Raw genomic sequence first — 17,726 nt, 5'->3', positions numbered from 1 at the left:
AGGGCCACTCACAGTCCTCTCCCTGGAATACTGAAAATTAGCATACTTGACCCCCATACTCCGCAAGGCAAACACCCGGTCATCAGCCCACGTCGCTGCTTCCTTCACGGTCTTGAATCTCTTCTCCCTAATTTTAACACCAATTTCTTTGTCAGCCATGTTGGTAAAATGTTCCATCAAAAGCAGTTCACGCACCTCGTTATACGAAGTGGCGCTCTCACTCAGCAACCACTCGTCTAACCTCCCCTCCAGATACCTAGCGTAGGCCATATAGGTGTCAGCAGGCCTTTTCCGAGCACCACGGAACAACAACCGATAAGCCTCTGGTCTAAGTTCATATGCCTTCAGGATGGCTGTTTTAAATTCATCATAATCATCTACATCCTCAGGGCTCAACCTATTATACACTTCCAAGGCTTTTCCCTTCAGCACATTAGATACCAACCCCACCCAGCGCTGCCTTGGCCACTCAAACTCCCTAGCCTTCTTCTCAAATCTAACAAACCATTCTGTCACCTTCAACTCATCAAATGCTGGCACTAATTTTAGACTCCTTGAGAACCAACTCTCCCTATCCTCTGCACGGCCTGAGGTTTGGGTATCTGAAGTTGGTCTATTAGCAGTCACCTCCAAGCGAGTCTTCTCCAGCTCAAATCGCATTTTTTCACGCTGCAACTCCATCTCCTCTCTTGCACGCTGCATCTCCATCTCCCTCTCTTCTTTTGCACGCTGGATCTCCATCTTTTTTAACTCCAACTGCAACTGAGCCTCCGGTGACAAGACTCCAGGGTATATGGGAGTGGAATGAACAACTCCAGGGAAAGCACTAGACATACCTGGGGGAACTGCTCTAAACTGGCTCGGCGGCATCATAGATGGTAATAGCAGGGTAGCAAAACGAGGCATTTCAGCACCATAGTCAAACTCAGGGCTCACACGGGGAGTACCTTTGCTATGTGCCTCTCGTTGTTCCATATTTTCCATATCCACAGGTGACTCAGCACGTACGCGATCTGGTGTAGACACGCGTGACTCCATGGCGACAAATCAATGGCAGTACTGAATAATGAAATACTAATGATGACTGAGAAACTACAAACACATCAACTTCACCTCAAAGCACAGAGAACGCCAAGGTAACGATATCCTAGCAAGAAAAAGGCACTGTTAGGATATCCTGATGCGAGGTCGCCACTGTTACGGTGAGCTAGCCCGGGGCTATTACAAAAAAGACAAGTCAGCCTTAGATGATCGGCCTCCACTGCGTTGCAAAAATAACGCAGACCCCGGCACTGACACTCCGCAAACTAGAGAAAAACTGCGCAACGGAAAGGTACTTACTTAAGAACGCAACACTCTGTACTTTGATAATAAAACGGAACAGCCTACCTATAGATCTAGCCTACTATCGTCACTACCGGAAGTAATACCGCCCGAGACAGTATACAGGAACACCTCCCACTTACTTCCGGTGATTAAGACTTTCTACTTAACCCGTGTCCAAGGGGGGACGCAGTTAATAGCTCACGATGGTTCTCACTAGCCTTGAGCAAAGAGATGGGATTAACTGTGTAGGGGTTAGGGGGGTGTGTGTGTGTATGTACGGGTGTTGGGGAACGTTAACAAAGGCAGCGAGAAGACCACGGTGAGCCAAACTGGCTCTCCAAAGACAACACGGTCACAAAAACAAATAAAATATCTACTTCCCTCAGTCAGCAACAAAAGAATAAAAATAAACTTAAATGAAAACGCCAGCTCGGCATAAAAATGACTGGGGAGAGAGAGAGTGTGCACACACGCACGATACGGAAGCTAGCTGGGAAGAGACTGACTCTGATCAAGGCTCGCGCACGGCCAAGCGCGAACGCATAATCAAATTAATTAATAAGAACTTATATTCGTGCCCCTCTCTCTCTCTACAATAAACTGGTACTTCTAATGCAAGCAAAATCATTAAATATACTGGTAGCTCACATAAGACAATCAAAATAATCAAATGCATACTCAGCATGGTATGAAATAAAATTGCCTTCAGTGGCAGGAACGAAAGAAACAAAAGAACTTGTAACACTCGCTAATGTAAACTCCGCGAATGACGCGGATACATACTGCATAATCCCCCTAGCCCAGCTGTAACGGCTGCATCCGTGGGAACGGAAAGGCGGACAACGTAACAATATATATATATATATATATATATATACAATGGGGGTGGAGTAGGGGACAAAACCAAGCACGGTTGGTAGTTGTCCTGGACCATTGATGATGGAGATTTTTGAGGGGTTGAGGCATGGTGACTTGTTTGAAAACTTTCTTTAACCATACTGTAAAATCAGCGATAACAACATTAGCAATACAGTCCAGTACGCAGGCATCGGTCTTATCTGAATATGTAGGTGTCTCGCGATGTTATACTCAGTGATGGTATTCATAGCACAATTAAATTACGCTTGATACATATGTCGTACTGCACTTCAGATTTTGTGTGGATCCTTATTCCATATTGAACATTAGATGCACTGAGCTGTGTGACGACGGTGACTAACACACAACAACACGACCAGTGCTTCTGCTGCAGACGTCTCAAGGCACTTTTTTTTTTTTTATAACCCAGCTAACATTTCACCAGTGTATCATACTTCTCCCAGGATATTCTCTCTCTCTCCCTCTCTCTCTCTCTCTCTCTCTCTCTCTCTCTCTCTCTCTCTCTCTCTCTCTCTCTCAATATTAATAGTAATAATAATAATAATAATAATTATTATTATTATTATTATAATTATTACTATTATTATTATTATTATTATTATTATTATTACTATTATTATTATTATTATTATTATTATTATTGTTACTACTATTATTATTGTTGTTGTTGTTGTTGTTGTTATTAAATGTAAGCATTACACAATTTTCACCCACTGGGAATAATTTATAGTGTGTGAAGGAGAATTTTTGTCACTGTTATAGTAGAGCAAATGGATGAGGAGGATACGGCAATGTTTACTGAACTACTCGCGTTCAGATGTAAACTATTTTTTCTACTCTCAGGCTGATTTTCTTTAAATTCTGAAATGCACCTTGTCTTGACAGTTCTCGGGGCAGCCTCCAAGTAGCCACTTTTGTGCTGTTATTTTGTATGTTCTTGCCACCAACACACGATTATATTCAACTTAAAGACTTATCATACTCAGTGGATTAAATACTACTTTCTCCATTTCTCCTAGGGGTTCTGGCGCAAGAAATGAACGACAGCTTAGCAAGTTACGCTGGTGCAAGTGGCTACACTTCATTCATTCCCGCTAATTACGTCAAGGCTAGCGAGAGTGGAGGAGCAAGAGTTGTCCCTATCATGTAAGTAGGATGACTGTAGTTGTGGGAGTGGTGGTAATTGTGATGCTGATGTCAGTTGTGGTGATAGTCCTAATTGTTGGGATGGTGATAGTTGTGGTGACTGTAGTTGGTATTGAGTACCCTCGGTCTGTCTGCCAGAGCAGACCCATCATCCACAAGAAAGCAGTCACCCCCGCAGGCCCGTCCCGCGCAGTGAACCAGTGCTCCCTTGCAGCAGATAGCGCCTTGCCACAGGGAGGCGCGGGTATGAGTGTGGACTTAGGTCATTCCATGCAGTTAACATGGAAGTCATTGTAGGTTGCACATCACCACTCGATTTGGTTACATGATTGTCACTTAGAGTTGTAAAGTATTTCCCAGGTTACAGGAAACTGTTTGTCTTGTCACTCAGTGTACAGCCACTTGAAGTGGAGAGAATAGTAACAAAGATGAAGGAAAAGGTGTATTATTGTTTAATTCTGCTATTGTGCATGACTTATAATGGTAGTTGTGTTGGTGCTGGTGGTGATAACTGTTGTTCGTGGTGGTTGTGTTAATTGTGAGACTGATGATGATAGTTGTGATATTAGTGGTGGTAACTGTGGTGATGGTAGTAATTGTGATGATGGTTGTAGTTATGGTGATGATGATAGTTGTGGTGATGTTGGTAATTTTTTATTGGTGACTTGAGATGATAAAAACTGTTGTGATGGTGGTAGATGTGGTGCTGGTGACAGTTGTTTTGATGGTAAAAGTTTTGGTGATGGTGATGGTGGTGCTGATTGCGACATTTATAGTGACTTTAGTGGTAATGGCCCGTGATTCCAAACTGGAACTTAAGACCATAAGAAGAGAGGATACCTGCTGCAGCTCCTGCAAGAGTGTGACGAAACAACTACTATAATAAGACAGCAAAGATGAAGGCTTTTCCCCTCGCATCAAATCCTCCATTGGGATCCGAGTCCGATTGGAAAATGTGAGAAGAAACACCACTCAGTATAGAAAACCTGACTTGGAAATTTTATAGGAAAGTGCGAAGAAAGAAATGACACTATCGTGGTGAAACCTGAAAAGGAATAAGAATGAATTAGTAACTAGGATCATTTTTTTACATCCAACCCTAATCTGACATGCCTTTCTAGTCTATGCTTGAATCTCTCAATTGAATGGCCAGCAACTATATTACTAAGCAGCCTGTCAAAATCCTATAGGGATTTTATCGAAATACTTATAAAAAAATAATATGGCAAGCTTTATCGGTATCTACCCCCTCATAGACCTCTTAGAAAAGTGGTAAGTTTGAGGGCAGGATTGTCCTTGCATGAATCCGCCCTGAAACTCATTAAGTAAACTTTTGTATTTGCTACCTAATTTGTTCGATGAAGCTGACGCTGGTATTGTTTCTACTATTGATGTTCGACTTATCGGACGATAATTCGACACAACTGAATTATAACGTCGTATTTTTAATAGGTAGCCTACTACGTTTGCCGTCTACCATGCCTCTGGAACGACTCCCAAACTTTAAAAAAATATTTAATAATACTGTAATTGGTTGACAATTCATCCTTGGTCTCTTTTATACTTGTTGCATATATGTTTCCCTGACGTCGAGATTTTTGAGGTCTTACTTTATTATTTTCTGTATATCATCCTTACGAACAGTTATTTTATGAAGAATATTGTCTATCATCATGGTGTTAGGTAAGTGTTGTTTGCAGGACTAGTTTGATATTTTCCTTGGTAAATACTGATACTATATAATTATTTAAGGCAGAGCACATTCCTTTATCGTCACAGGTGATGTTATATATTGTTCTAAGATAAGCTGATAACATGCATGTGGTTTTCTTTCGATTCCCATGCAACCTTAATTCCATAACCTCGCATTACTTTCCCTGTCTCCTTTACTTTCATATTCAAATTCGCGTACCGTTTGCGTAAGTATTCCTCTCCCCGTTTGATTTCTCTGCATATTTCTTTTATTTGACCGACGAAAAGTTTTTATCTGTCGTTTAACCATCTCGGCGCTGATTTATTTGTTCTAAGTGCCTTTTAAGGGATATATCTATCCTGACGTCTGTGTATTATATTTACTAATTCATTGATCTTCTCACTGACCGAACGGCTACTTGGTACCTGGCCTGAATTTCTCTCTGTGACATGAAATGCACTGCCACTAATTTCCTGGCCATCTCTTATGACCTGAGCTTCACCAGTGACCATACTCTCCCTCATGGAACCAGTCTGCTCATGGATTACGCTTTTGGGATAAGCTCTTAATCCTTCGAAATCCCCTAGACGAGCATTAGGAAATGTTGAACAGTTTGCAGAATAGCGATTATTCTAACTAAAGTTGAGCTTAAATTTCTTCATGATTATATTCACCACGTCGTCCACCATGTTTTCTATCGTAAATGATGTTTTCTGTGTTAGATAAAACCAAGTCTAGCTCACCTATAGTAACCTTCCGGACAAACTGATTGAGGAACTTATCTTGTACAGTACTGTCTCTAGTGACCTTCCTGACAAACTGATTGCGGAACTTATCTTGTACAGTACTGTCTCTAGAAAGTTCTCAGACTTCACCCCATGTTTGATTCTGCCAGTCTGCCCATGAAATCCCTCACGATAATTGCTAAGCTGGATTATGTTGCCTTCCTAATTTCCTTGCAAAGGTATATATTATCTTATTTACTTAACTATGGAGATAAATAGCGTCGAAGACTAATCTCTCCCTGTTGATACTAATTTTCACCCAGACCATTTCCGTGCCCCTGTTTACTTTAATATATAATTTTAGAAAATTTAATGAACCATTCACGTATATAGCAACCCGGCCCCTTTCTTCCCAGATGTTTTGACTTAAAAATATTAAATCCTAGTACAGTGGTTCTTAACCATTTCTGAGTCACGGACTCCTTCGAGAATCTGGTGAAAGCTATGAACCCCCTCCCTACACAAATGCACACAAGCACATAACCACAGCATTTTGCATGCAAGTAATATACTTTATTTTATTGAAAACTACCTCACGCAGTGTATGACATACACAAAGTATAAAACAGTCTTTACAATAAATTTTGTTTCTCACTCTTTTTCATGCAAAAACTAATTGCCATTCGATGAAAAAATAAGCATCCAACCTGTGCAAATTAAACAAAACAAAGCTTTAATTCTGCTCAAAAGTTCATTTCAATGAGAGGGTTGTTGTTGTTTGGCCTGAATAAGTGGTCTTTAACAAGGCAACACGCATGTCACCGGTGACATCCAGTTGATTTTGACTTTTCGTTTTGATAGAAAAAATCGCTGAAAACCCTGACTCACAAAGGCATGTAGTGGCAAACGGAATCAGAGCACCCATAGTTCGCTTTGCCAGACGAGGGTAGATAGGCTTGTGTCAGCGAACACAAGAATTATTCAAGACTTCGATTTTTTTTTTTTGGGGGGGAGGGCAGCTAATGATGCCAAAACGGCATCACGCAATATCGCTATACTGTTCTCAATTATTCTGACCTTCACGGACCCCCTGAACCCCATCCATGGACCCCTTGGGCGTCCATGGACCCCAGGTTAACCCCTACACCGCGGGCTTGTTTACCAATGACTTGCGTGTGCCGCGGGGTTATTTGGGCTCCGACAGACTCTCAAAAAATATTTGCCAAAAATCAGTTATTAGTCCTAGAATAATAAAATTACATATGCTTATGGCACATACCTTCAGCTTTCTCCTGGAATGATTGTTGAGCCTTCGTCGGTTACCGTAGGACTTGTGGAGACCTCTGAAGTAGGGTAACGAAGTCTCCACTTTACACTTCCCGACAACCCGTAATATGATTACCACAGCCAGATACAAACACTATAAACACTATTCTACAATTTTCAAGTAGTTTGGGATCCATACTCAAAAAAAAAAACACTGTGAAAGCAATGGAAATTACGAGCGCGTCTGATCGTCGCACTGGCACTAGTTCGCTCATGGTAGTCTGTCATTTATTATTCATAAAACCCCTCACACTTTATATTTCTATTACTATATAACGCTTATATATATCTACAGTCTTTATCCATAAGTTTCCTTCAGTAGTATTAGTTTATTGTCACTGTAGGGATTCAATTTCTTTCAGTAAAATACGTAGCATTCACTTTCTCGTCCTGTATACTGGCACTGAGAGTGAATGTCACTTTCATCTTCACTCTCATAACTCATAGCATTCAGACATGCTAGAGTGAAACTTTCACTTTCATTACTCCTAGGGTATATACTCGTATTCTTATAATACTACTCATTTACATTTCTATTTACGTTCTCTATTTTATTTACGTTATTTACATTTCTATTTTATTTACACTGTGTTGTGCACTGTCACTTGAAATAACTTATAAAACTATTTTCCATTGTTCACGTATATTTACATTCATTACTTTCACTTGCTGTTTACACATTATTTACACATTATTTACAATTCCACTTGCACTGTTTTACTCAATAGAAAGATCGTAGTCACTCTTTTATCAATTGTCAGCCCTTTACCTCTTTCCACACGAGGTTTAGTAGGGGGTAAAGGTCACAGGGCCCTTGCATGGGGGTGAAAAAAGGCCCTGAAGTCAGCAAGAGGATGAGCCGTACCTCCTCTTCGGAATCTGAGAGAGAACTGCTAGGAGGGCCGGCCCGGGTTTAGAGGCCTACTTGAGGGTTATTCAGCACTACCAACGTAGCTCTTGAAACAGCTAAGCCTAGCACTGATATGATTGGCAGGAAATCTAGACAATACATTATAAATTTGGTAGTTCCAGGTGAATGTAAATATCATTTAGGCTTCTCCCTTCCCTTCTTACATGTATATTTATTACGAAAATAGATTAGAGGCCTACTTAGGAGATATATAATCAGAGCTACCAATGTTAAATCTTGAAACAGCTTTGTGTAGCACTGATATGATTGGCAGGAAATGTAGACAATACATTATAAATTAGGTAGTTCCAGGTGAATGTAAATATCACTTAGGGTTCTCCCTTCTCTCCTTACATGTATATTTATTACGAAAATAGATTATACGGCATATTTCAAGGGGAAAAAAACAGCGAAAATTAGCGAACGAGTGCACGTGAGGTGTTGTCAGGTGATAATTAGCCAATTCCAGGTGTATGGCACTCTCACTTACCTGATTTCTTTCTTGTATATATTATTTGGTATAAGAATACGACATAGGGCTTATATCAATGGATGAAATCAGTGAAAAATTCCAGGGAAGATTTACTTAGCGTAGCATGGCCGGGCAGGCGAGAGGATAGGGTAATGGAGTGGGGGTAGGGAGGGGAGTCAAGAACGGGGAGAAATGGCTAAATTGTCAACAATGGATGGGAGTACAGATGAGATTAGGAGTGCTGACTAGTGTTGGACATTGTCAGTACTGATAGATGATACAAGCCCCCACTTGAAAGCCCGGGTGAATTCAAAATAACACAGAATCACAAAAGCGACGCCCCGCGGTATGATCCCTTGCTCCCAAGCGTCACGAAAGTGACGCCCCGCGGTTAAGGGGTTAAGAACCTATGTCCTAGTATCTGATATTCTCCTAAAAGTTATCCAGTCTCTGTATTCATCCATGTTTTGCTAACAACGGCCACGTCTATTTGCTCTGTACAAAATAAATCCCTTAGTTCATCTAGTTTGCCTGATAAAGTCCTGCTGTTTGCGTAGAACACTTGGAGATTTTTACTAGTACCTATGCCTCTTGATTGGGATTTTCTTTTATTTTTCATTCTAACTCGGAAGTTATTTTGCCAACAAATATAACAATTTTCTATACTGTCACTTATTGCTCCTCTGTCATCTCTGTATTTTTGGAAGTACGTGAGTGGATGGCCTTATATTAATGGTCAAACTTTTGCTTCTGCTGTGTCGTAGTATCGATCCCAACTTGTCGTAATTGACCCGTGTGGGGAACTGTTACAACCTACTGCTCATATAACATTTAGCATGGAAAAACCCCACCAACCCCAGTCTGTTGTCCTAATTTTGACATTATCTTCCTGTCTTCTAAGATGAGTCAAATCCGAGCCGTACATGGCACACCATCCATATGTGAAAGGTATTGCATTAGCCTTTCAGCACTTTTCCAGACAACACTTTAAAACCTATCGTCCTGCTCAACGATTTCCTCTCAACCCTTCATATAATTTGGGGGGTTCACAAGACTAACTGTTAAAATTTGAAAAATCTTGTAATATTATTTGGTCATATTTCAAAGCAGGAGTTGGTCAGTTTCTCACATATATTTAAAAGAATGTGATACCGTGAATGCATGATCTAATGTTGCGTCTGCTTTAGCAAAATATTAAAATTTACAACACACCGGAGTACAATAATATGTCTAAAACAGTTACTTTGTGTACAGGAGGATTCATTAATAGGGTTGTTCAAGATTATCAGTCCATCGTCCCTCCTGTTCATGTAAATCCTATGGAATATGCTAATAATCTTGCTCGCAGATGGTCTGCCTAGTCACAGCTGACGTTCTTGCTGCACTTCAGAATCAACTTTCTTCCAGTATCTATGTCTGTCTACCTGGCCACAACTGTCATCGTTTCTTTGTGCTACTCTCACCCCGTAACTCCGTCTTTTTGTACTGCCGTAATTACCTCAAAATTCCTTTACAACCCACAATCCAGACGTAATCCTTTGATGAACTTGCATGCCTGATGATCCTTGTTCAATAAATTTTAGTAGATCGTGGGCCACTTGTGAGGCTGCCAGTCCTGTGTTCTATGGAGCCTTCCTTGACTGTGTGGCCTTTTACATTAGAATTCTTCAGATTGGAATCCTCATGAACTGACTTCGTCTTGCTTCTCGGCTGTATCACCAGTTCCACTCTTATATTAAAAAACAACTATTTACCTACTCTCCCACAGGGAGGCTCGTTTTCAAAATTATCACCGTCCTTGGCACTCAGTGTTATACAGAGTTTTCAGTATCTCAGCACTCCTTTCTCCTTCCTCCAGTCTTATTTTGTACATCTCCTAGTTCCACGTAACGCTTTATAACACACTTCATAATCACCACGTTCACTTTTGGTTCGTAGAGAGTCATCAGATTTTCTCATGAGGCGTTGCACGTAGAAAGGGTCCAACACTATCTACCTATCTATCTATAGCCCGACGTCCTAATCCCGCAAAGGGTGGCCACAGACAAAACGTCTCCAGGTCACTCTGTCACCCACCATTTGACTACCCTCCCCCCAACTCACCCCCCCTCCCTCATATACCTCTCAACTCCATCCCTCCACCTCATCCTCGGTCTACCCCTCCCTCTCCCTTCCTCCGCCTCACCTACATACACCCTCTTAGTCAGTCTTTCATTCTCCATTCTCTCAACATGTCCAAACCACCTCAGTGTATTTCTCCTAATCATCTCAACCACATCCACATCCATCCCACAACGTTCCATCACTTCTTCATTCGTCAACCTGTCCCTCCATTTCACTCACATGCTCCTCTCAAGTAACTCATTTCTACTGCTGTCACTCTTGACTTGTTCCTCTCTTGCAAGGTCCACGCCTCGCTTCCATACGTCAGGGTAGGGATCACAATACTATCATGCAGTGACTTCATAACTTCCATACTCACCTCCCTATTTCTCATCACTGCTTTCAGTGAACCAACAACCTTCCTTCCCTGCTGTACCCTTTCATGCACTTCATCCCCCAAAGTTCAATCCATACTCATCACACTGCCCAAGTACTTGAATGCACTCACATTCTCCATATCCTTGTCACGGGGTTTTTAAAATAGATCTGTAATTTTGATATAAATGGTTAAATATTATTTAAATTGATATTTATATTCAATAATATTGAAGCGCAGAGACAATGATTGTCTTGCTACATCAAGCAACGATTACTTTACGCTGGCTTGTGCACGATTCTCTAAGAACGAGAATTTATAAACTTTCTCAACAGTACACAGCAGAGACTAATTACTCACAATTGCTGAATTACTGTACTGTTAGCCTCTGGAGAAAGTTACATCACCCCTGACAATAAATAACTAATACTAATAATAATAACATCAGGTTCTTGCTGATGCATTAACTCCTGGCACAACGGATTTTAAGTTAATACAACAAGACTGGTCTAAGTACCAGTTATGAAAGCAAACGTTTATGCAAGCTAGGAGCTATATGGAAAATAAGCTTAATTATGGAGAAATGAAACAAGATTTACTCTACATTAAGCTCAAGAAATAGAACTGTTAAATTTATTAATCACAAAAATAAATTTAACATTACATTTCAAATCAAATTAAATGAGACGCACTCGCTCACTCGCACAAAAGCTAAATACTTACGCCTAGGAAAAACACCTTAACTAAGCTCTTAAAACTAGGAAATACACAAAGGAAATACCAGTCGATGAATACTTTGTATCACCCAGGGGGTGGGAGTTTGAAGAAACTGATACTCTGTGGAGCTTGGGATGCTAGCTGACCTCTCTTCACTTCTGAGCACAGTACCTCTCTCCGTCAAAGCCGCCACTAGACTGAATTCAAATAATGCCTAAGCAGGACGCACAGGCCACCGGAAGAAGGCGTGGCTAACGGTTGAATGAAGCAGAGGCAAACGATAAAGAAATAATTGTATCGCTCAGTAGCGCACTTAGTGACGTGCATTAAATCGGTCACTTTTTGAAAACGGTGACGAATTATTTGAAAAGTATACCCCGGAATGGAGAGAGAAACGGTTAACTGAGCGATACACAGTGAGTTTTCCACTAATAGTTCGTGGCTTCTCACAAAAAGGAAATGTCGCGAATTGATTCGTGACATTACGCCCCATGAAAATTAAATCTTTCTTCCTTCAGAAGAATGATTTCAATATACATACATATAAATCCTAACTCAGTCACACAAGATTCACACTGTGGTGTGTGTGCTATCCTGCTACAGGAGAAAATCGCAGTCGCCAGTGAGTGAAAAAACCTCGTATTTACGTTAATAGAAGCAAGCTTGAGGGAAAAACTCCGTGACGACGGTGAAAATCCTGTACTCAGATCAAACTGAGCGAAAATTCGCTACATTTACACTGACAACTAATTGTTGTGTAGCGTGGTGTATGTAATACGCGGTGTAGGTGTGACAGTTGTAGTGTAACTGTACCTACGTGTAAAATGACACAGTAAATAATATGGCGACGACGAAGGCAGAGGAGAAGAGGCGGCAGCGTGCGGCAGACGATCAGCTGGCCCGCACAGCAAAACTGCTACACCCATTGCTGAACCTGCAAAACCAATTAAGGTGGAGCATCAAAAGTGTCAATGAGACAAAATTCTTATTATGTTACAATTACTCTCTCTGGCTAGCAGTCAGTACATGCTATGAAAAGTACACTCGAGGTCGCCATTAATTATAGCACACGATTATGGTCGGCAAGTTGAGAATCCTTGTGCAAACTTGGGTCTTCCATAGCCTCGAACCACACACGGGTCCTCAACCTGTGCCTTAACCTACAGTACTTATATTAATATCGGGAAGCTGAGAATCCTTGTGCAAACTTGGGTCTTCCATAGCCTCAAGTCGCCTCTGCGGAGTTCTCTCTTCCCCCTTAACCTACAATACAATACTTATATTAGTACCGGAAAGCTGAGAATCCTTGTGCAAACTTGGGTCTTCCATAGCCTCAAGTCGCCTCTGCGGAGTTCTCTCTCGAACTTCCCCTTTAACCTACGATACTTATATTAGTATTGGAAAGCTGAGAATCCTTGTGCAAACTTGGGTCTTCCATAGCCTCAAGTCGCCTCTGCGGAGTTCTCTCTCGAACTTCCCCCTTAACCTACGATACTTATATTAGTATTGGAAAGCTGAGAATCCTTGTGCAAACTTGGGTCTTCCATAGCCTCAAGTCGCCTCTGCGGAGTTCTCTCTCGAACTTCCCCCTTAACCTACAATACTTATATTAGTATTGGGAAGCTGAGAATCCTTGTGCAAACTTGGGTCTTCCATAGCCTCAAGTCGCCTCTGCGGAGTTCTCTCTCGAACTTCCCCTTTAACCTACGATACTTATATTAGTATTGGAAAGCTGAGAATCCTTGTGCGAACTTGGGTCTTCCATAGCCTCAAGTCGCCTCTGCGGAGTTCTCTCTCGAACTTCCCCCTTAACCTACAATACTATATTAGTATTGGGAAGCTGAGAATCCTTGTGCAAACTTGGGTCTTCCATAGCCTCAAGTCGCCACTGCGGAGTTCTCTCTCGAACTTCCCCCTTAACCTACAGTACTTCTATTAGTACCGGGAAGCTGAGAATCCTTATGCAAACTTGGGTCTTCCATAGCCTCAAGTCGCCACTGCGGAGTTCTCTCTCGAACTTCCCCCTTAACCTACAGTACTTCTATTAGTACCGGGAAACTGAGAATCCTCGTGCAAACTTGGGTCTTCCATAGCCTCAAGTCGCCACTCAACTTCCCCCTTAACTTACGGTACATATATTAGTACCGGGAAGCTGAGAATCCTTATGCAAACTTGGGTCTTCCATAGCCTCAAGTCGCCTCTCAACTTCCCCCTTAACTTAAGGTACATAATATGCATGTACAGGCCCTGGACATACTGTGTCCTGTGGGGCCAATGGGCGAGACATCAGGTCTGCACCCACTTCACCACTACCCTGTCTCTCAACTGACTCAGAGATTACAGGTGTGGTTATGAACGGCACAGGAAGGACATGTCCCTGATCAGTGGTGATACTTTGGCACACACTGCAGGAACGGACAAAACTGTCTATGTTTCGTCCCATCCCTGGCCAGAAAAAGTCAGCTCGGATACGGCCCTGGGTCTTCCTTTTGCCCAGGTGACCTCCTGAGGCTGGACAATGACCCCATTGTAACACTGCTGGGCGGTACTTGGCGGGAACGACAAACTGCAGTCGAACCTCGCCCTCGGGTGTTCGTGACTCACGGTAGAGCCGTCCTTGTTTGCGAAGGAACTTGGCTCGACCTCCCCGTGAATACTTAATCACTCGACCCTTTTGTTTATTCCACACGGCAGCAAGTGTCGGGTCAGAATGTTGTTCTTGTACAACAAGTTGACTGCACATCAGATCTTGCGGCGATTCAATGATCACTGGGGTGACACAGTCTGGAGCCTCAGTCATGGCTCGTGTTACCGCAGCAGCCGAAGTCTGAGTAGCGTCATTGGAGCAACTATCCTTGACTCCATTAATATTGCCTACTATAAAGTCAAATAGAGGCTCTGGCATGACAACCGCAAATGTCGTACCAGTATAAAATGGAGATGCCACCTGGATACATGCCTCAGGGAACAATCTCACTGATCCATCAATAAGCTTTGCATGGATCTGTCGACCTGTATACTGCTCAGGCCGAACTAGACTCTGCTTGACAGAGCAACCTGAGGAACCATTGTCTCTCAGGACCTTCACAGGAATGCCTCCCACAAACCCTGGCTGAACAAGGAAGGTACTGTCACCTGTGGGAGGGCCTGTGGAGGAAGCAGCTAGCCACTCATGAGGCTGCTGAATTGATGTGGCAAACATTGTGCCTTGAGGGTTATATTGGGAAGATGGAACATTGGCCATCTGTGGAGGGGGGTTCACTGTCACTGTGGGACTAGTGAACTGTGGGGAAGTACCCACACTGGTAGGGACGTGACCACCAGGCTGCTGCTGAGGAATGAAGGCTGCATTCGCTTCCTGCCTCTTTTGAGTTGGTGGTGAAAAACTTTGTCCCGTCGGTCGGTTGCGTGGCTGATACTGCTGCTGGTTAGGGTACTTGTTGTACCTCTTCCACTCAGGTTTCTGAGTGTTTTGCCCCTGGTCCTTCCACTGCGGTTTTGGACCTTGGCCATTACTCTGAGAACGGCCTTGGTGCTGGGATTCAGTCTGAGACGGCTTCCCAGACTTGGCAGTATCTTTTCTGCTCCAGGTGTTTTGCTTACGAGCTTGATACCCGTATGCAGTAAAGAATGCGTCAGCCTTCTCTGCCATTTGGCTGGCATCTTTCACCTGGCAGATCTTAAGCTGTGCTATGAGCTCAGCAGGCCACGACCTCTCTAGCTGTGTACGCAGCATAAGGTCAATTATCCCCTCACGCGTGGAAGGAGTTTCATCTTTCTCCATCCACTCATTTAAGTAAGCTGTGAGACGATCAAGGAACTGAACAGCTGTCTCCTTGTCTTGGAGACGAGCTCGCATGAACTGAACTTTGGCGTCGTCTACTGTGAGACCATACGCCTTAATGAGTGCAGCTTTCATCATCTCATATGTGAGATTGTCTCCACGAATTCTGTGGAGAATATCGAGGGCAGGGCCCTCAAATAGGCTAAGAAACTGAAGCCGCTTAGCTGCCTCATCCAGTTGATATAAGTCTGCCATGTCCTCAAAACGAGCTATGTACGGCTCGATTCGCTCGCTTTCCTTGTATGAAGGAAGCTTGATGCGTGGGGTCGCCAGGACATGTGCAGGGAGAACGCTCGTGGAGCTTTGACCAACTGCACCAGACGTGTCTGAAGCCAAGGAATCTCGCTTGAGCTTCAGCACTTCAAGTTCATGTTCTCGTTCTTTGTCTCGTTGTTCACGCTCGTATTCGCGCTGTTCTCGCTCTTTTTCTAACTCGAGCTCGCGTTGTTTCTGCTCGTATTCGCGCTGTTCTCGCTCTTTTTCTAACTCGAGCTCGCGCTGTTTCTGCTCGTATTCGCGCTGTTTCTCACGCTGCTCTTGTTCATAAGCACGCTCTCTTTCACGTTCCTCACGCTGTTCTCGCTCGCATTCGCGCTGAATCCTACGCTCTTCACGAGCATCTTTCTCACGTTCTTGCTCGTAATTGAACCGTGAGAGAACGTAACTCTGTATTTTCTCTGGGTCTGTGAGACCAATATCTTTGGCTTCCTGTACATATACAGCTGTAGCCATGATGCTAGCTCAATTTACTAAGTAACCGAAATTGAGTACTGACTGCTTAGCGACGAATACTAATAAACACAAGTAAAGAATACAGACACAAGCTAGTGGTGACCAGTCTTATCTAGTTAACTGGCAAAAATAAATCAAAAATGTAAATGACTGGGAAGACTCAATAATAAACACAATGGGTACGCCGACTTCCCAGGAGCGAGTAAAATCGTCTGGCGTTACCAAAAATAAACTAGAGTTAAGTACTCTATTGATTTATAAAGCAAAATTCACTTGCTAAATTAAGGGTAAACACCAGTAAGCTTGTGCCTATAAACTTTAATGATAAATACCTAAATATGAATGAGTGAGCACTATCTCGTGAATAGCTTTAGAGCTAGGAGTTAATATCCTGGAATGAGGTCGCCAATTGTCACGGGGTTTTTAAAATAGATCTGTAATTTTGATATAAATGGTTAAATATTATTTAAATTGATATTTATATTCAATAATATTGAAGCGCAGAGACAATGATTGTCTTGCTACATCAAGCAACGATTACTTTACGCTGGCTTGTGCACGATTCTCTAAGAACGAGAATTTATAAACTTTCTCAACAGTACACAGCAGAGACTAATTACTCACAATTGCTGAATTACTGTACTGTTAGCCTCTGGAGAAAGTTACATCACCCCTGACAATAAATAACTAATACTAATAATAATAACATCAGGTTCTTGCTGATGCATTAACTCCTGGCACAACGGATTTTAAGTTAATACAACAAGACTGGTCTAAGTACCAGTTATGAAAGCAAACGTTTATGCAAGCTAGGAGCTATATGGAAAATAAGCTTAATTATGGAGAAATGAAACAAGATTTACTCTACATTAAGCTCAAGAAATAGAACTGTTAAATTTATTAATCACAAAAATAAATTTAACATTACATTTCAAATCAAATTAAATGAGACGCACTCGCTCACTCGCACAAAAGCTAAATACTTACGCCTAGGAAAAACACCTTAACTAAGCTCTTAAAACTAGGAAATACACAAAGGAAATACCAGTCGATGAATACTTTGTATCACCCAGGGGGTGGGAGTTTGAAGAAACTGATACTCTGTGGAGCTTGGGATGCTAGCTGACCTCTCTTCACTTCTGAGCACAGTACCTCTCTCCGTCAAAGCCGCCACTAGACTGAATTCAAATAATGCCTAAGCAGGACGCACAGGCCACCGGAAGAAGGCGTGGCTAACGGTTGAATGAAGCAGAGGCAAACGATAAAGAAATAATTGTATCGCTCAGTAGCGCACTTAGTGACGTGCATTAAATCGGTCACTTTTTGAAAACGGTGACGAATTATTTGAAAAGTATACCCCGGAATGGAGAGAGAAACGGTTAACTGAGCGATACACAGTGAGTTTTCCACTAATAGTTCGTGGCTTCTCACAAAAAGGAAATGTCGCGAATTGATTCGTGACAATCCTCACCATCCA

General features: G+C 42.3%; 1 protein-coding gene across 1 annotated transcript in view; it reads left to right on the top strand.

The window, feature by feature from the left end:
• Nucleotides 1–17,726, top strand: part of LOC145394427 (gamma-glutamyl hydrolase A-like) — a 235,196-nt gene that overhangs the window by 82,834 nt on the left and 134,636 nt on the right. The window contains exon 2 of the mRNA XM_080268293.1: nt 3,225–3,351. Coding sequence (XP_080124419.1) covers nt 3,225–3,351 — 127 coding nt within the window. The remainder of the gene's footprint in view (nt 1–3,224; nt 3,352–17,726) is intronic.

The sequence above is a fragment of the Coenobita brevimanus genome, chromosome 27 (genome assembly GCF_032717465.1).
Source record: "Coenobita brevimanus isolate Jiangsu-jjx chromosome 27, ASM3271746v2, whole genome shotgun sequence".
Taxonomy (NCBI): Eukaryota; Metazoa; Arthropoda; class Malacostraca; order Decapoda; family Coenobitidae; genus Coenobita; species Coenobita brevimanus.
Note: the sequence above shows the minus strand (reverse complement) of the source record. Positions and strands in the feature narration are given on the sequence as shown.